This window comes from Erythrolamprus reginae, chromosome 5 (genome assembly GCF_031021105.1).
Source record: "Erythrolamprus reginae isolate rEryReg1 chromosome 5, rEryReg1.hap1, whole genome shotgun sequence".
Lineage (NCBI taxonomy): Eukaryota > Metazoa > Chordata > Lepidosauria > Squamata > Dipsadidae > Erythrolamprus > Erythrolamprus reginae.
The window spans coordinates 48,863,943-48,879,969 of record NC_091954.1 but is presented as its reverse complement, the minus strand read 5'-3'; the positions used below and the strand labels follow the sequence as shown (position 1 = coordinate 48,879,969).

Here is a 16,027-nt window from a genome sequence, read left to right as displayed (position 1 = left end):
ATAATGATACAGATATACAGTCAATGTTCTAGTAAGGAAGCTACAATTCATGCTTGATCAACACACTGTACATCGAGCCAGTACAATGCACGAAAGCAGTTAACAACCTGAAAACTTGCCATTTGAGAGGCCTGGTAGCTCAGAATAAAGTGGCCACTGTCACCTCCATCACAAGATTTACCTGTCCATCTCCAGCTACCACAAATGAATACAGGAAGTTGTTATGCCCACACCAGGAAAAAGCATCCAGGTGGATTTTGTTTTATTGTATTGTATTGTACTGTACTGTACTGTACTGTATTGTACTGTATTGTACTGTATTGTACTGTATTGTATTGTATTGTACTGTATTGTACTGTATTGTACTGTACTGTACTGTACTGTATTGTACTGTGTTGTACTGTGTTGTACTGTGTTGTATTGTATTGTACTGTACTGTATTGTGTGTGTGTGTGTTTGTTTGTTTGTTATCTCATCCATTGCCCTTACAAGATATCTCCGGGTAGCTTACAAATTCTAATTTCCAGTTATGTCATCAGTTTGGTTTCACCAAAACCTCACCCCTCACATACTGTAGATAACAAGATTTAAGTTATCCTATGGATAATGTCATATTAGCTTCAGTTCTAAAAGGTTCCCTCAGAGAGAAGTATCCCTGAAGAACAATTAAGTAGGCAAACTTTAGATGAAGTTAAAGGAATTTATAAAGTCTAATTTCAGCAGGAAGTTGGATGAATAAACCTATATGTGACTATTCAAGCAAGTAAACTGAGTACAGGTTGTAAGTCTATACCAGATGGAGTAAATGTAAAACCTACCTCTTCAATTAGACTAATAGGTGGCACTCATTCAACAACAATAATTGGGACTTGAATTTCCATCATTAAGCAATATGGTCATAAAGTACAATATTACTTGTCTCCATATGTAATTCACTCTCTGCTTCTTTATTGACATTGCCAGTAGGAAATCAACAGAAAAGGTTGCTAATGCCAATCACATGACACTGGGGATGCTGCAATTATCCTCAGTAGGAGGACGGGTTTAAATGCTATTTGTTCAGCACTGTTGTCACCAAATCGTTGCTGAACAAATATTGTTAAGTGAAGAGCACCTTTAATTTGATTGCTTAGACTTAATCCATAAATTGCAGAATCTGGCTCCTGACTTGAATCAGACCTAGAGTAGCGTTAGATGTCTAAGCATGCCACACAAGCATCATTTTTCCAATATCACATCTGTAGGTATGATCTTATACAGATAGTGCTCGACTTGCGGCCTCAGTTAATCCCATAATTTCTGTTCTTTACCTTCAAAATATTTGTTACATGAGTTTTGCCTTGTTTGTTTGTTTGTTTGTTTGTTCGTTCGTTTATTCGCTTGTTTTTTTGTTTGTTTTTTATGCAGCCCTTCTCCTTAGATTCAGGGCGGCTTACAACATGTCAGCAATAGCACTTCTTAACAGAGCCAGTATATTGCCCCCACAATCCAGGTCCTCATTTTACCCACCTCGGAAGGATGGAAGGCTGAGTCAACCTTGAGCCGGTGATGAGATTTGAACCCCTGACCTACAGATCTACAGTCAGCTTCAGTGGCCTGCAGTACAGCACTCTACCTGCTGCGCCACCCCGGCTCAGGTTTATGACCTTTCTTGCCACAGTTGTTAAGTGAATCACTACATTGTAAGCCGATTGTTAAGGGAATCTGATTCCCCAGAATTGACTTCTCTTGTGAGAAGGTTGGAAGATGTGATCACATGACTTTGGGACCCAGCAAAGGTCACAAATATGAACCCACTCTCAGGCAACTGAATTTTGACCACATGATCATGGGGATGCTTTAAAAGTCATAACTGTGAAAAATGATCATAAGTCTCATTTTTCAGTGCCATTGCAACTTTGAATGGTCACTAAACAAACTGTTGCAAGTGGAAGACTACTTGTGTAAGATAATATGTCTAGTGCTTTGGGTTATAAAAAGTTTATTGTCAAGAGACAATTATTTGAAGACATGACACCATTTTTTTTCTTAATGGGTTGATAAAACAAATTATTCCCACTAGGTATCCCTAAACATAATCCGAAAGCACTGATTACTTAAATGTTGGGTAATAGCAACAATAAAGATTGCAAAAGCAAACAAACTGAAATCTGGAACTGGTCTTTTACAACTTTTAAATAGAAAAGCATGGCAGACCTCCTAATTTCTCTTTGAAACACAGTTATAGATTTAGTTTAAATACATTTTGGGCAGCAAACAAAGGAACTGTGTTTCCTTCACATATGCATGGAATACTTTAAGATGCCAATTTAGATTTTTTGCAAAGTAGATGGGCTTTTAGCACATATGCTTCTGAAGTCAGCACAAAGTATAGGAGCTTTTGATTTATCTGGCAGTGATCTCAAGAATCAAAACAAGCATGTGATTCCTCAGCAGAGCAGAACACAAATTTACGATGGAGGTAACAAACCAAGGAATATATTACTGGGAACCAAAAACCATGGAACTATTTTTCCAAATATTTATTTATTTATTATTTATTATTTGGATTTGTATGCCGCCCCTCTCCGAAGACTCGGGGCAGCTCAAAACAAGTGAAAAAACAATCCAATACATATGTTAGTAACTGGCTAACATGAGAGCTACAGAGGTGATATATTTCATGTTAATCCTAAATACTGAACCCTCAATCAGGATTTTGTTCTTCATTTAGGGCACTTAGTCTTCCTTTTAAGGACTGTCACGAATAACCCTGCCTGCATATTCCATGTCACATTCTTTGGATATTTTACAAAATGACTTGGAATGCAGCAAAAGTAATTTTTCCACAATAGTCTTTTCCTCCAGTGGTCATGCTTGTTCTGTGTTTTCCAAGAATGCACTTAGAAATTATGCTGTTTTATGATTGCTGCTCAGATATTTATTAGAACCCTTTATTTATTAGAATCTTCTGGAAGACTGGAAACAAGTTGATGTAGTCCCCATCCACGAAAAAGTAAAAAGACTGACCCAGGTAACTACAGACCAGTAAGTCTGACTTCTATATCTGGAAAAATACTGGAGAAAATAATCCAAAAACAACTTTGCCACGACCTAGAAACAAAGAAGATAATATCCAACAGCCGACATGGGTTTGTCAGAAACAAATCATGTCAAACCAATCTCACATGATTTTTCGACACCACAACCAAATCAGTAGACCAACGCAACGTAGTTGACCTCATATACTTGGACTTCAGCAAAGCAAAGTAGATCACAATCTCCTAATCCACAAATCAGGAAAAAACTGGGTAGACTACAACACATGCAGATGGATAAACAGTTGGCTGACCAACAGTACCCAACAAGTTGTCCTCAACAGCTCCAAATTCACAAGGAAGAAGGTAGGCAGTGGGGTACCACAGGGTTGAAAGTCACAACGGCACCAAAAATGTGACTTATGATCATTTTTCACAATTATGACCTTTGCAGCATTCCCATGATCAGGTGATCAAAATTCAGATGCTTGATAACTGGTTCAAATTCATATTTTGCAGTGTCCTAAAGTAATGTGATCACCTTTTGTGACCTTCTGGCAATGGGGAAACCAGATTGTTCATTTAACAATCATGTAACTAACTTATCAACTGCAGTGATTCACTTAACACCTGTGGCAAGAACAGCCATAAAATGGGCAGAAGTCACTTAATTTTGGGATCAATTATGGTCATAAGTCAAGGACTACCTGTATAATTAAAAATAAATGTATATCTCTTGTTTGGACAGTGTTAGATAACCTCACCATACCTACTTTCAACTGTCACATATACAGATGAATGCCTGAACAAAAGATAGAGTTTGGGATGAGACGTCTAGGAACAAGAAGGAGAGGTTTATCTTGTCCTAGAATTGTTGTAAACCTATTTAAATATGCAAGCTCTTACCGATAGCCTTTGGCATTCTTGATTTGGAAAGAAAGGTATAAATAAAATTGATCGGATGTTGCAGTGAATTCATTCTGCTTGCATTTTAAGTGAACTAATCTTGCATTTCTTAAAGCAGGTGCTGGGGAGAAAATTTTCCAGATTGCACATTCTTATACATTTTCAAGTGTGTAAAAACATGTACCAAATGCATATTTAAGACAATTATGTGCATCATACTCCATGAGAAAAAGTTGTTCAGAACGAATATCAGAGATAATTAATTCAAAAATGAAATTATTAGCATAAAATGTTTATACTAGAGAACATTCAAAAATATACTTTTATATAAAAAATAGATGAAAATAAGACAGAACAGATTTGAGCCTGAAAATACATGGAAGTGATATAGACGGAAATAAACAGATTTGTCATCTCTGCTAATTACCTTGTGGGAAGATAAATTTATAATTACAGTTTAATCTTCTCAGTAATTTTCTATAATTTATGAACTCAGGATAATATTTTTACTATTTTGCTCAACATTTCCATTTCATCCACCTGGAATAAACTTTTTTTAAAAAATCAAACAAACAGAATATATTATAACATCTCTCTATAGAAAAGCCTATTCAGCATAATTTCATAATAGGTGGCTGTTTTAACATTTTCCATTGTAACCTGTCCCAATTTTCTGAGTTCCTTGTGGCAGGAAGTAGCCCAAATTTTGAACCAGACAGCCTTCATATTATTGGAACATACTTTCAACTTTATTTTTTTTTCTCATATAAAGAAGGGGGATTGAGGGAAGGAGGAACATCTGATCAAACAAATGATAGGAGAGAAACAACTAGAGACCAAGAATCTCCAACATTGGTGTTATCTTCTGGAATCCCCAAACATTCCAGAATATTGGCCAATAGTTTTCTTTAGGTCTGTTCCCCTGCATTACATGAAATAGAAGAAAGATTAACTTTCTGTTGTGCGTTTTTTGTTTTAAGTGCATCTTTCCTCATAACTGGAAATCAAATTTCTGATGACAAATGTTTACTCATTAATGTTTCAAGCTTGATTTTAAATCTTAATTATGTGGGTTTGTATATTATACTAACAACTGGTAAAAGAGTTTCAGATGTCTACCTACCATCTCAGGACAGATACAAATGAGCAAAAGGACATCACCCATGTAATAAATGGAGCGCCTTCCCATAATTTTTAATTAAAGGATGGAGAGAATTCCTGAAAGAGGTCTTGAAATCTATCCATCCAGTTATAGAATCCTGTTTCATTCCATACATGTATTTCTGTAGTTTTAAAGGTAAAGTAAAGGTTTCCCCTATCCAGCCATGTCTAACTCATCTCTATTTCTTAGCCAAGAGAGAAAGCATTGTCTGGAGATCCTTCCATGGTCACGTGGCCAGCATGACCATATTCCAAGGCACATGGAATGCTTTTACTTGTACACTGAAGTGGTACTTATTTCTCTACTTGCATTTTCATGCTTTCAAACTGCTGGCTGGGCATGAGCTAGAACAAGTAACAGGTACTCATCTCATTGCACAGTGCTCAAGTCTTAAAGCCAGTTTTCCAGGTAACAAGCTCAGTGTGTTTAACCCCCTGAGCCATTGCATTCCCTTAGTTTGAAATTTACTCATTAGCAATTTCTCTCTTTCTCCATGTACTGCTACTTTGGTTTTTGTTTTGTTTTTTAAATGTATGTGTCTATGGAGGACATCAGCAAGCCAACAAGACTGACACAGACTTCAGAGGATAATCAGAACTGCAGAAAAAACAGTTGCTGCCAACCTGCCTTCCATTGAGGACCTGTATACTGCACGGGTCAAAAAGCAAACTGTGAAAATATTTACTGACCCCTCACATTCTTGACATAAACTGTTTCAATTCCTACCCTCAAAACATCGCTACAGAGCACTGCACACCAAGACAACTAGACACAAGAACAGCTTTTTCCCAAATGCCATTACTCTGCTAAACAAATAACTCCCTCAATACTGTCAAACTATTTACTAAGTCTGCACTACTATTACCACTAGTTTTTCCTCATCATTCCTATCACCCATTTTCTCCAATTAATGACTGTATGACTGTAACTTGTTCCTTGTATCCTTAAGATTTTTATTAATATTGAGTTATTGTGAGAGTTGCCATTGGTCTCACCCATATCAGGACCCTCACCCTGGGGTGACCCTGGCCATATACCAAGTGGTGTGGCAGAGAGCAAGGGAAAGGCCACAGGGAAGCTTCCCCTTGCTCAGCAAGGAGCTTCACCCATAGCTGCTTAGAAATTTTTTGACAGGGATTCTGCCCCCCCCCTTTGTCTTTTACCTCTGCAGGTCTTTCACAACATTTTACAAATCAATAAAGTGACCCATTTTTAAATCCAGTTTTGTGTCCATGCGTTATTTCAGCTGATTGTGTTGCATGGTTTTAATGTTGGGTTTTTTAAAAAAATTAATATTAGATTTGTTATACTGTGTTATTTTATTATGAGCCACTCCGAGTCCACAGAGAGGGGTGGCATACAAATCTATAAATTAAATTGAATTGAATTGAATTGAATTGAATTGAACTGAACTGAACTGAACTGAACTACACTGAACTGAACTAAACTAAACTAAACTAAACTAAACTGAACTGAACTGAACTGAATTGAATTGAATTGAATTGAATTGAACTGAACTGAACTGAACTGAACTACACTGAACTGAACTACACTGAACTGAACTACACTGAACTGAACTGAACTGAACTGAACTGAACTGAACTGAACTAAACTAAATTAAATTAAATTAAATTAAATTCCAATAAAAACTCCTTGTGTGTCCAATCACACTTGGCCAATAAAGAATTCTATCTATCTATATTTTTATAGGAGGAACAATTTGTGGCAAGAAACTGACAAGTTAAATAGACAAACCATGAACCTGGTTGTTGCTTTTCAATTTCAAAGAGCAGAGAAGTCTGCATCTAAATTTAGTTCAGGGCGGTATGACAGAAATGGTTAGCTTGTAGCCCTAGAATCTGATACATTTGTTAACCTAATTTCACAGAGCCTTTATCTAATTACAAAATCATTGTGTGAGAGTTTATTTTAAGCTGTTTGTAAAAACTACTTATCTTTTCCTTCTAGGCTGCTGATTAAGACCGCTTTAAGATGGTAGCAATTGACTGTTGTAATGCAGTCTCTGTGGAGCTGTTCTTGAATGGTATTTTGAAGTTCTAGTTGGTTCAGAATGATCCAAATTCATTGCAGGCTTCAAAGTGCCAAATCAGGTAGTTAGCCAGTCCAATAGTCAAGGATCCAAAAAGTAAGTAAACACAGGAACCGGAGTCATGAACTAGGATTCCAGCTGGTGTTCTGAATAAAAACTGAAGGCAAAGCAGCTACATAAATATGACTTCAGCCAGCTGGCTGCAATTACTTGGGCTATGACCTTTGCCTAGTGAGAAGCCTCATGGACTGGCATAGCTCTGCTTTTCACTGCATGCACCAAGATCTATATCTTGGAGGTTGTGTCTCATCATCTGACTGCTCCAGATGATCAGGGGGTGCTTGGGATTCCTCAGCTTCCTCAGATGTATTATGGCTTCAAGTTTCCAAAGGCTGACAATCCACAGACTCAATTGGCACACCATTGTCAGAATCGGACTCAGAGTCTGAATCTGAATTGTCATCCATAACCCTGACTCCTATGGTTTCTACCTCCTCCACTAGAGCCAGCTAAGCAGACCTTCTCCTATTCTATTAGGTGAAATGAGATGTCATCCTGCAGAGGATATTAGGAAGCATGCCCTTATGGATTTCAACCTCCTTCCAGAGATTTGTTTGGGTTTGTGGGTATATCATATGCAGTGAAGTGCTGAACTTTGCAAAATTCAGCATTCCAAACCTTTTTTTAAAAGTTCAGGTTCGGCGTTTGACATTCACTCAAACACCACGAAGCGCCGCTGCCTGGGAGAAGAGTGGGGAATCCCATCGTGGGATTTCCCACCTCCTTTTGCTTGCGGTGCTGCAAGCAAAAGGAGGTGGGGAATCCCACAATGGGATTCCGTGGGCAGGGATTTGACATCATGGAGACTCCTTCCTGGCCGGCCGAAACGGGGAGGAAGGAGACTCCATGACGTCAAAACCCCACCCCCAGAATCCCATTGTGGGACTCCCCACCTCTTTTTGCTTTCAGCGCCACTGCGGCATCCTTTTCCGTAAAAATAAAAGGAAACAAAAGCTCCTTGTTTCTTTTTATGGAAAAGGACGCCACAGCGGCACTGCTGCTCTTCGGGTTCGGGTTCGGCGAACTCACCCAAATTTCACGGCAAAGTTCGGGTGAGTTCACCAAACCCAAACTTCGTTGGGTTCACCCAACACTAGTCATAACCCCAACAACTTATGACTAGAATCCCTGTCCCAACTGTGGTTGTAAGTCAAGAACTACCTACCTATATTTAAAATATTTTAAAGTACACATTGTTTAATTCTGAAATAGAATGGCTTTGTTTTCATGCAATATAGCACAAAGAAAACTAAGCATGCTATTAAGATGGATCTCCATATAGACTGTCTCTTGACATTCAGCATCCTTCTCCTCTCAGGTGGCCTGCAGATGTCCGGAGACAGCAACTCTGGGAATTCCCAGTTGACCCAGCCTAATCGGGACAATGGCATGTGTACAATAAAGAGAACTATTGTTTATTGTCCTATAAAAATTTGCAATTTTGGCTTTTTGAGGGACTGAAAATATTAGTAACATCATGTGGTTTGAAATGCCTTTCATGGACACGGAAGGTAATATTATGGAAAAGAAACATTTGGCATGGAAGCATTGTAGAATAAAGAATGTTCCCTTAAATGAAATACATCTGGCAATGCAGGCTAGATATTTTTGTCTCAAGCTCCCTTGGATGGAAAACAGTATTCATCCTATGCACTCTTCCTCTGCCAAGAAAATCTTTATATAAAAGACAAAGAGACTATGTTATGGTTGGGTAGTTCTCTGATCAGGATGCTGTAAAGAATGGACCATGGGACAACCTCGTCTCCTTTTACAAACTTGAGTCCTCAGATGCAGCTGTACTATGTTTCTTATCATCTTCTGCTAGCAAGGCTAGTGATCACAAAGGTATGAACTAGTATTAAGCTGTACATCTAAGGAATATATCATTTGAAACGTATGCATTAGTAGATGTATGTCATTTATTATATGCAAACACAGACTCAATAACCTTTTAATTGGAGGCCTTGTATCAGCAGCTATTCCCACATCCTGTATAAATCAGGCTGAGAAATGATGCATTTCAGACCTAGGCAAACGGGTGGCTTCCAGATGTGTTGAACATCAATTTCTTTCCCATTCAGCAATGTAGCATCTGGCAACTGGGATTTAGGAGATATTGCCTAAATATGTATAAAGCTTTTCATGTAGCATCATCTCAATAATCCTTCCCATAATCCTATGATGCATATCAAGCAGATGCTCTCCAGATGTTTGGGTCTACATCTTCCATGGTTCCCTAGCACTCTTCATGCTAAATGAGAAGGGAATTGAAATTCAATGTATCTGGGAAGCACAAACGTGCCTACTTATGAAATATGTCACTGCTAGGCCTGATTTATAGAGGATGTGGGAACGTTTGCTAATATGGACCCACCAGTTGAAAGCTTATTGGGTCTATGTTTGCAGACAATAAATGACATTTATCCATTGATGCACACATTTCTCACAATATGTTCCATATGCTCATAACTTGATACAAAGACTAGCTCTCAGGCAGTTGTTTGTTTTTAAATGCAGTGTTGACCATCAGGCCACTAAGATAAAAATATGAAATTATTCTTCCCATTTCACGTTAAAACATTACTCAACCTCTAGAGTTGATTAGCGGGTAATGGTTTTGCTTTGTTTTTTTCAATATTGTTAATCAGGCCTTCAGTCTTAGTGACCTACCAGAAGAATACTTTATAACTTGCTTGTTCCATTCCTCCCCACTCTGTTTTCCAGTCAGCAGAAAGGAAATAAATCTCTTTCCAAAACATTTCACAGCTTACTAGAGCACCACCTCCCAAATGAAGTCAGCCAGCAGGTTTAACAAACATTGAAAAAGCCTGGAGAATAATTAAATTTTTAAAAAGAGGATTGTTGTATTCGTTCTCTGGTGAGCAGTAGAGGGAATAGAAAGAAATGAGTTGTTTATTTTTCTTTTCTAAAAAATACCTAATGGTTATTTTATAAGGTGTCAGGAAAAGAAGGAATGCTCTCCCTTTTCTTCTTAAGGGCATTAAAGAGTGCACATGTGTGAGAGAATTAGAGACATAGAATGTACAAGCCAGTCAGTATGGATGGAGTAATGAAAATGAAACTGGCGGATCATATTGGTGTAAATCTCATTCATCAGTTCTCCTTCTAGTGGGCCTCAGATATGTTAGGACAGGTGGACAATCTACCACTCATAAGCTACACCCCATTTGCAGCAACTCAATAACCCAAGTTTGCACTCTGTAATTTTCATGCAAAACAATGATAAATGTTCAGGTGAAAATAGAAATGTTGGCCTCTCGTTTCCATTTCCACCCTTAACCTCCCACACTCATCCCCAAAATGGCTTAGAAATGTGCCATCACTATTCCATTTTGTCACCAAATTTGGCAGTTTGATTCAGACTCCATTTAGTGAAGTTTGAAGTTTCTTTAATGAGTGAATGGTGAGGGTTCCATTCCAGAAACATCAGTGTATTGCAGCCACCAAAAAGACAATGCAGTCCTAAGTTGCATCAACAATGGGATAACCTCTTGTGAAGTGTTAGTACCACTTTATTCCTTTTTGATAGACCACACTTGGAATATTGTACCTGTTCTGTCGCGCTCTCTGATAGGAGCCTCCCGAAAATTCAAGGATACAAATTTCAGACACACACACACATTTGAAAATTCAAAACAATGTCAAAATAAACTAAGCACTCTTTTTGTATTGCAAAGAGCACTCTTCCCAAAACAACCAGATAGTCTGTACAATTTCCCTTAAGCAGTCATTAAGTACTTAGCCAGCAGCTGTGGAGTAACTTCACACCCCTTCTTCTTCCAAGGAAGGAAGACACATACACACGCTGCTCTGCTTTGGTTTCAAAGGCGTGAAAAAGCAAAAAAGTCCAGCACACAAGATTCCTGATGAAACTTCAACAGATATTCTTCCACAATGGCCAAACCCGGCTGCTGCTCCAGTAATTAGCAGCCCTAATTACTGGAGCACCACCCAAACATAGGTGGCCTTCCTTATTTCCTGTAATATGTTCTTACTTGGTCTCTTCTACGCATAATTCTGCACTTGTGTGGGCCAACATGTCATCATCTGAAGCTATAGAAGATAAGGAAGATTGACTGCCTTGGCTGTGTGCCAAGCCCTCCTCTGCCGAGTCACTCCCACCTTCTTCTTCGTCCGAGGAAACTAAACTCTGATCTGATTCTGTTGGCAATAACACAGGCCTGTGAAATGTTGAATTTTCCCCTGCATCCACGTCCCCATTCCCTGGGGCAGGAGCTGGGCCAGAGCCAACCACAACATGTACCTAGTTTTGGTTAGCACAATACAAAACAGATGGTGACACTCTAGAAAGAGTGCCAAGAAGAGCAACAAAGATGGTTCAAATAATTAAGGCTAAAACGTATGAAGAATGGTTACAGGAACTGGTATGTCTAGTTTAAAAAAGAAAAGGACTAAGCCACCATGATAGCAGTCTTCTAATATTTGAGAGCCTTCCATAGAGAAGAGGAGGTCAACCACGCCAAAGCAGATGAGAACAGAACAAGAAGTAACAGATGGAAATTTATTAAGGGGAGATCTAGAATTAAGGAGAAATTTCCTGACAGAACATTTAATGAGTAAAATGACTTGCCTCCAGAAGTTGTGGATGCTGTGGAGGTCTTAAGAAGAGATTGGATCAGAATGGTTCTTGACCTGAATGGTATAGGATCACCTGCTTGAACTGAGGATTAGACCTCCAAGGTCCCTTCCAAGTCTATTGTTCTGTATTCAGATGTTTGCATTCTTGTTTGTAACTCTCAGCAGCAAAGAAGAGGTGGAAAACTTATTACTAGTAAGAAATAAGCAAAAAGACAATGAGAAGTCCAGTCTTTGCTGTAACTTCCCCAACTTTTCCATGATGTCACTTGCAACACTCTAACCCTACCCTTAATGAATAATGGTCCCTGATCTTTTGAAAGTTGGTCCTCCATGTGTTAGGGTAATCCAGGTTTCCCCTCCTTCATCCTGCAGCCTTTTATATCCTTGGCTAAAGATGCTTGCCAAATCTTCATTTTAATTCCCATCCTATAAAGCACAGATAAAGATTCTGTGGTTCATGAAATTATTTTCAAAAGCCTTCAAGTCAAACTTTTGGCAAGACTGTTACTTTCTTCCCCTGGCAGCTTACTTTGGAAAAAGAAACAAAAAGAGAAGAAAGAAGAGCTGACTTCTTACTTAACTTTGCCCATTATCAGCATGGGGCTCCAAAAATAAAAATTGCAGACCTCTACAAATATTAAAAAGAGGCCAGCTATCCAAAGTTATGTGATCATAAGGTTTTCAAAACTTGGAAAGGTAGTCATGGCCGTGACACTCATACCAATATGGCAACCCTCGATTCCCTCTTCAGCCAATGATTGGCACCAACAAGTTGGTCATTCAGATTTCTTGCCACTGATGCATAACAAATTTATTTCAGTTTACAACAGTGCAATTGATAAACTTTGAGGAAAGCTTCTATTTCTGATTATTGCTCTTTCTGATTATTGTATAACATAACCAATACTATGTAAGCAGGAAGCTGAACTTTTTGCCATTGTTCTGGATGTGAGTTAAATTTGAATTAAGCCCCCATCACAATAAATTTCTTGTTCAAGTCAACAGAAATAAAACTAAAGCAAAACCTATCCACTTCCCGTGAGCATAACAGCTGCATTCAAGATTACCATCTTTACTTAATTCACTAATCATAAGTGAGAATTGCATGTAAGAAGCTGAAATTTTCTGACTATTATAAATTTTAGTCCACTTCTGATTCAAAGCAAACTAATGATCAGTAACAGCTGTCAACTAAAGGACAAATCACATGTTTTTAATTCTTATCCCTTGGCTTTGGTTCATTCCAGCATAGACCCAACTGATTGCTTGCAACAAACACCAAATTAATTCAACATGCATTTATCCCCATAAAGCTAAAAAGAAATGGAGGGCATTTTTAATGTTTGCCACTTGAATTATTTTCTTTAGCCTTTAATCTACTGTTTTTCTTGAATACCTTATTGCAGAAACAGATCATTAACTCTACAAATAGAACCAATGGTATTAATTAAGATTGATTGTTGCTTATTTACATGATTCTCCACTTTTATGCCTTCATGTAAACAATATCTGTAGGCTTGTTCTGAAATTTGTCCCAAGGAATCTATCCAAACAACGCAAGAGCTTTTCTATAAATCACCTATGCACAAAGTAATTATTTTCTGAAGATGCTGTACAGTAAGGAATGGGAGCACTCCCATTGCTTAAATACTAAAATCCATGCTGTCCTGCATGGTTAGGCCAACAGAAGTACCATTTCAGCGTAGCAGAAATGATTTTTACATTGCTGTCTAAAAGAGCATATTAAGGTGTCCAGTTTTCAGCTAGAGAAATGGACCTGAGGAGGCTAGTGTAATTTGTCATTCCACTTCCAGCAGCACAAAGGCTCTTGCTGAGATGAGGCTAATCCAATAAGACATGATTTCAAGATGTAATTGTTATGTAACAGTGCATGATGTGCCAACACATTCCAAGAGTCTCACAGTGCTAGACTATTGGCCCAACTGTCCAGCATTTAAGCATGTTGTTCAGGAACAAAATCAAAGGAAATTGTAAGGCGTAACACAGTAAAACTCTTGCACTCACATTATTAATGTCTACAAGCAAGGGCCTTTTGAGAGTTTTGATGGGAGGAAATTCATTCTTTTTTTGTTGTTTTTATTATTTTTAATATTTGATACATGTGTGGTTGTATATGACAGTTTTCATGATGCATTAGAAATGTTACATTCTTATTACTCTGTTGTAAACATTTCAACTGTTTGTTGTTAGAAAGACTTAACATTTTTTTACAGGACCATATAAATAAGACAAAGAACAAAATTAATATAAAAATGCGTTTTCAAAAAATAAAACCAGAACCTGAAAAAAGTCAGGGCAAAATATTGTATTTCAGTTGTCTTAGTACAACTAAATATCATTATATAGAAAGAGTGATTATGGTAAGGATGATCTCATATATTTGCTAAAATCAGAGATGTATGTCCAAACTCCTTTGAATTTCAGTTTTGCTATTTTGTATCTGTTTGTTTGTGTCTTTTGTTTTGCAATAATTGAATTTTATCTAATATCCCCTTTGATCATTGTTGAGCAGAGCTTTCATATGGGACAAGACAAAAGCCACATGTTGTTCCAGAAAGAAATTTCATATCCTTCTTTCCCTTTGAACTTAGCAATAAAACTTTGTTCATATATATATGAAAACAGAAAACAGAAAAGCAGATACCACCTGCAATTAAGAGTTAAGAAAAAGAATCTGGATAAACTTGAAACTTTGAAAACATTTAAGTGAAGAGACCAAAGAAAGGGTGATAGCAAGGGCATGTCTTCCTAAAAGAGTAGAGAGAATTACTAGGTAATTCTAGTAATTCTGAGATAAACTACCTTGTAAACATAATAGGTGCTTTAAATAACAATTTGTTTAACTTACTTACAACAGGGGCAGAGCCCCCTTGAGACGCATCCAGAATATTAAAATTTGAAAGCAAAGGAAGAAAATTACCTGGTGGTGTTTCCAGAGTTGATTTATCCTTTCTTGGTTTGATAGTTTTCTTTGATTTGTACTCTTTCTTGCCTGGTTTGAATCTTGGAGATACTTCTATTTCTGAGGAAGGTTTCAAGTCTTTTTCTCTTGGTTGCTCCGTGAAAGGTGATAAGTCTTCATTGGGATCCGGATAAGAATAATAATTATTCCTATTGATGATTTCTTGTAGGTAGTAATCCTGGTCCTCCATGGGGAGAGCCCACGTGATAAAGCCAAGCAGTACCAGATCAAAATAACAAAAAACAAGGTAGAAGTGAAGAAAGGATATCTTCTTGAAAATGGGAATCTTTTTCATCATGTTTATGTTGTACTAAAATAATAAAGCCCTGCAGTTTTCCAGACTAAATTTAAACGGATGAAGAAAGAAATATAAAAGCAAGTAAACAAAGGGGGAAAGAAAGAAAGAAAGAAAGAATAAGTAAGTAATTTGCTAGTAAAATCCAAGAAGAAGAGCAAAGTCTGGGATTAGAGCTTCTGCTTTGAGAATAGTTTGCAAAAGTTGCAGCTAATGAAATAGGAGTGTGGAGTAGAAGCAGAGGGAGGAGGAAACAGCTACAGTTCATGTGATCAGCAGAGCTTAAGAGTCAAACACATATGCATGCATACAGGAAAAGCAACATACTTGACAGGTGTGATTTTTCCATCTCAAACTTTTAAAGAGATGGTTTCTTTCCCCCTTTTGCCCCCTTATTCCCCATTAAAAATTCAATTAAACTCATGGCTCCTAAGATTCTGGGTCTTGGAATGCTGCTATAATATTGAGTCTGGACATTGTTTATTCAATAAAGTAGGGGATGGGCAGAGAATGAGTTGGCCACAAGCCTTGGTATCTGATTCCTTTTTACAAATTGTGTCCTTTGTCTTGCCTGGATTGTGTAGACTGTAATGTGTTTAGATGAAACTGAAGAAGAAAGGGAAAATATTTTTCTCCTCTGGTGCAGCCGGAATCCTCAGCAGAACATGAAGGTTGCATTCTTGTTCTAGAAAATAGGGAAGCAGGCTCGTTAAAATGCCTATTATTCTTCAAGCATTTGATAGAAAACAGGTGTGGATCATTAACGGCATAGAAAAGTTTTTTTTTTTCATTTGTACAGTCTGTCCTCCTAACATCTGAAAGAGACTAATATTGTGCCTGTACTCACAATAAACTGAGAGTAAGCACTATTGCTTTTTAGTAGAGATGCATAGGAAAACATTGTAAAGCCCACCTACCCCCAAGCCCAACCATA

At 37.7% G+C, this 16,027-nt stretch overlaps 1 protein-coding gene across 1 annotated transcript in view; it reads right to left on the bottom strand.

The window, feature by feature from the left end:
- Positions 1 to 15,568, bottom strand: part of CPXM2 (carboxypeptidase X, M14 family member 2) — a 123,841-nt gene extending 108,273 nt beyond the window's left edge. Inside the window, exon 1 of the mRNA XM_070752536.1 lies at positions 14,757 to 15,568. Coding sequence (XP_070608637.1) covers positions 14,757 to 15,096 — 340 coding nt within the window. The 5' untranslated portion in view covers positions 15,097 to 15,568. The remainder of the gene's footprint in view (positions 1 to 14,756) is intronic.
- Positions 15,569 to 16,027: the final 459 nt, after the last annotated feature.